We start from the raw sequence: 3,832 nt of genomic DNA on the forward strand, positions 1-3,832 counted from the left end.
CAGCACAGAGCTTGCTTGGGATGCTCTGTCTCCCTCTGTCGCTGCCCCTCCCCCATTCATACTCTCTCTGTCTCAAAGATAAACATTAAAAAGAAAAAGAATATTTTAAAAAATAAAATACAATATGAAAACAATGAGAAAGTGTCATTTCTTTTTTAAAAACTTACTGAAAGAAGTTGAACAGTGTTCGCCGCTTTCTGGTCCTGTAACTTAGGATACAGAGTAAGCGTCTTTTCTGTGCCTTGCTGAATCGTCATGTCTCTTTCTAAATCCGGATCAGCTTCCAGCATGTTATTCTTTGTATTTTCAATGTTGTGAAATCCCTTTGAGAATCCCTGTCGTACGAAGTGTTTTGCCAGTCACTTTCTCTGGAACAGCTTCATCCTTTTCGACACAAACACTTTCTAATTTAGGTCAAGTTCGCCGTCCCTGAGTTCCTCTGCTAGTCTCCATTGTGAGGGCGCCAGCCGCCCTACTGCCGGCTCTTTCTTCTAGAATGCCATTTATATTCCACTCAAATTCCACTGGTAGGGTTATTACTTTCCATTTTTTTGTTATACTTTCATCTTGGTGGCTAACTCTCTTATCATTTTTTGTCGGGCACAATGATCACCAGGAGACAAAGCGGCAACTAAAAGTACATGCTTTCTATTTGTGCACAGACAGGGTAACATGTGCACTGTCCAGGGACAACACATTTTACAATAAGTGACAGGATAAGTCACAGGATAGATCACGACGCACATCTGTCATTTGTACAGTGACTTGTGAACTGAAGATCCAGCAATGAAGTTTGTCATTTAGACAGTGACTCACTATTGAAATGTGAACTGTGTTGTCGGGCAGTTGGTGGTGTTTAACTGAACTGTGGAAACTGATCGTTTCTTGGCCTTTTGGCTAAGATCAAGTTGCCAACTGTGGAAACTGAAATTCATTTCTATCAAAACCACGCACTGTGAGAAGTGTCTTTGTGAAGGAAACACTCCCCTAAAGAAGCTAGGAGAAATCACAATAAAATGAATCCGTGGAAGGCGAAGTGGTAAATGATAGAAAGCCTAGAAGAAAATAATTGGGAAAAAGAAAAATGGAAGTGGTTTTAAATTTTTCATTACAGTAAAATTATAATAAATGCAAAAGGTAAAGAAATCACAAATATGGGTACCTGGGTCGCTCAGTCGGCTAAGCATCTGACTCTCGATTGTGGCTCAGGTCATGATCTCACAGTTCATGGATTCAAGGTCCACTCCGGGCTCTGCGCTGACAGTGCGGAGCCTGCTTGGGATTCCCTCTCTTTCCCTCTTTCTCTGCCCCTCCCCCACTCAGTCTCCCTCCCTCTCTCTCTCTCAAAATAAATGAACTTAAAAAAAACAAAAGGGACAATGAAGTTCTCAGGGAAGGTGTTTCTTACTCTCAGAGACCCAGTAAAATAGTGTGTCTCTTCTAGCCTTTACTTCGTCCCATCTGCATGAACACTTGGACCCGGAACCAGCATGAGGATTGAGTCAGGGTGTAAAGAGCTGAGGTGATCAGGGCGACGGAGCCAGCGCTCTGATCATCCCACTCCTGAAATTTCTGTGCCTTTGGGCATTGTGATCAGCGACATCATTACGTCAACTTGTTCATTGGGTGCTTCCTGTTATTTGCGGCCAAAACATAATCTGAGGTGAAAGCTGAGTCAGGTTTGGTCTGAAAAGAGCTGTTTTTATTAACATTCTTACTTTCCTTTTGCCCACATAATCCTCAGGGACTTTGGGTAAATCAGGGTAGCCTGTAGAGTGGTCACACAGTTGACAGGGGATGTGGGAGCTATGTGCTGTCTGCCGTTTCCCAGTCTTACTGGGGCGACTGGGATCCCTGATGAGACACACTGTTGCTCCTCACTTCATGGGCACAGATGTTCCATGTCTGTTCCTTGAGGACCCCCCACTAAGGCATGCAAGGGGTACCAAGGCAGTTTCAGTGTGCACATAGATGTGGGACGCTTTATTTTATAGGATTTTCTAGGATTTTACCGCGTGCTGATTTTTTTGTCAAGTGGTACTAAAGTTTCTCATGCAAAGAAATATATACCTATATATTATCTCTATTTAAAAACATATTTAAATCATAAAAATGATAGAAGTTGAGGATTTGAGCCAAACCACAGGTTTACTGGAAGTCATTTGGTCCCTTCTTTTTAAGGTTGTTAAATTCAACTTTAATACTTGGCCTCCTCTGAGAGGCCAGAGAAGCCAGGAGGACACAAACACCATTTAATGATCAACCCTACCACAGAACAAGTGATAACGTGTAGAAGAACAAGGTCAAAAGGGAAGCGATTCAGTTAAAGTTAGTTTCCCAGTCGGTTGTGTAGTATCTAACTGCTCAAGCGAGGTGGAGTGCACACCCCTAATTCTGAGGAGATAAGCGGCTCTGAAAAGAGCCTTTGGGGTTGAGTAAGAAGGCGCTTACTTGGCGAGTCTATTTGGAGCTGGTGTACTTGGTGACGGCCTTGGTGCCCTCGGACACAGCGTGCTTGGCCAGCTCCCCAGGCAGCAGCAGGCGCACGGCCGTCTGGATCTCCCGGGACGTGATAGTCGAGCGCTTGTTGTAGTGCGCCAGGCGCGACGCCTCGCCCGCGATGCGCTCGAAGATGTCAGTGACGAAAGAGTTCATGATGCTCATGGCCTTGGACGAGATGCCGGTGTCGGGGTGCACCTGCTTTAGCACCTTGTAGATGTAAATAGAATAGCTCTCCTTGCGGCATCGCTTGCGTTTCTTGCCTTCTTTCTTCTGGGTTTTCGTTACAGCTTTCTTGAAGCCCTTCTTGGAAATGGTCGTGCCTTTGGAAGTCAGCTCCGGCATGGCGGGTACACAGCTCTCTAGCGCTACAGATCTACAGTTACAGCTCCAACGGCTCCAAACCCATGTCAAGTAAGCCAACAGGTTCGGGGCTGGGCCGACTGGTATTTATAGGCACAGTGCTGGCATGACGTACAGAGCAGACACCATCTGATTGGATATCGGGTGGTGGCGTGAATGTAAATGAGGTGATTCTGGCGAGGCTTCCGATTGGGTAGATGACCATCAGCCAATCAGATAGCAAATCACAACCTCCCAGCAGGCTATAAATAGGCCGAGTAGCGGTCTCTTCAGCAACAGCTTTTCTGCCATTCGTCGGACTAGCCATGTCTGGGCGAGGGAAGCAGGGCGGCAAAGCTCGCGCCAAGGCCAAGTCCAGGTCTTTTAAGGCCGGGCTGCAGTTCCCGGTGGGTCGCGTCCACCGCCTGCTCCGCAAGGGCAACTACGCGGAGCGGGTGGGGGCCGGCGCGCCGGTGTACCTGGCGGCCGTGCTGGAGTACCTGACGGCCGAGATCCTGGAGCTGGCGGGCAACGCGGCCCGCGACAACAAGAAGACGCGCATCATCCCGCGCCACCTGCAGCTGGCCATCCGCAACGACGAGGAGCTCAACAAGCTGCTGGGCCGCGTGACCATCGCGCAGGGCGGCGTCCTGCCCAACATCCAGGCCGTGCTGCTGCCCAAGAAGACCGAGAGCCACCGCCACAAAGCCCAGAACAAATAATTTCGAAGCCGTGAATCCTAGCGAGTGTGACCTGAACCGTTTGCAGAAAAAAACCAAAGGCTCTTTTCAGAGCCACTCAGATGGTCAATGGAGGCTGTGCATGAAATGGCAAAGGTTAGAACTGCGCTTCTCCAGGAATAGGCAGCCGTGTACCTATATCCATGTACGGTGAGTCTTAGTAAGGTTACGGCATTTCAGACCTGTGTCTCGGTTCTATGACCTGGTTCTTTGAGAGTTTTAGCGGCTTTCCCGGGAAGCTGACCTGAGTT

The 3,832-nt window shown here is 48.0% G+C and overlaps 2 protein-coding genes across 2 annotated transcripts; one reads left to right on the forward strand and one right to left on the reverse strand.

Annotated features, from left to right (window-relative positions):
- Positions 1-2,403: 2,403 nt before the first annotated feature.
- On the reverse strand, positions 2,404-2,887 carry H2BC1 (H2B clustered histone 1). The gene has a single exon (XM_025917236.2). The coding sequence runs from the start codon at positions 2,842-2,844 to the stop codon at positions 2,461-2,463; it is 384 nt and encodes a 127-aa protein (XP_025773021.1). The 5' UTR covers positions 2,845-2,887; the 3' UTR covers positions 2,404-2,460.
- Positions 2,888-3,152: 265 nt separating this feature from the next.
- LOC112853508 (histone H2A-IV-like) lies at positions 3,153-3,596 on the forward strand. Its single transcript, XM_025917052.2, has one exon. It carries the CDS (start codon positions 3,168-3,170, stop codon positions 3,561-3,563), a length of 396 nt encoding a protein of 131 aa, XP_025772837.1. The 5' UTR covers positions 3,153-3,167; the 3' UTR covers positions 3,564-3,596.
- The last annotated feature ends 236 nt before the right edge of the window (positions 3,597-3,832 follow it).

This window comes from Puma concolor, chromosome B2, assembly GCF_028749965.1.
Source record: "Puma concolor isolate L17-30 chromosome B2, mPumCon1.1.hap2, whole genome shotgun sequence".
Taxonomy (NCBI): Eukaryota; Metazoa; Chordata; class Mammalia; order Carnivora; family Felidae; genus Puma; species Puma concolor.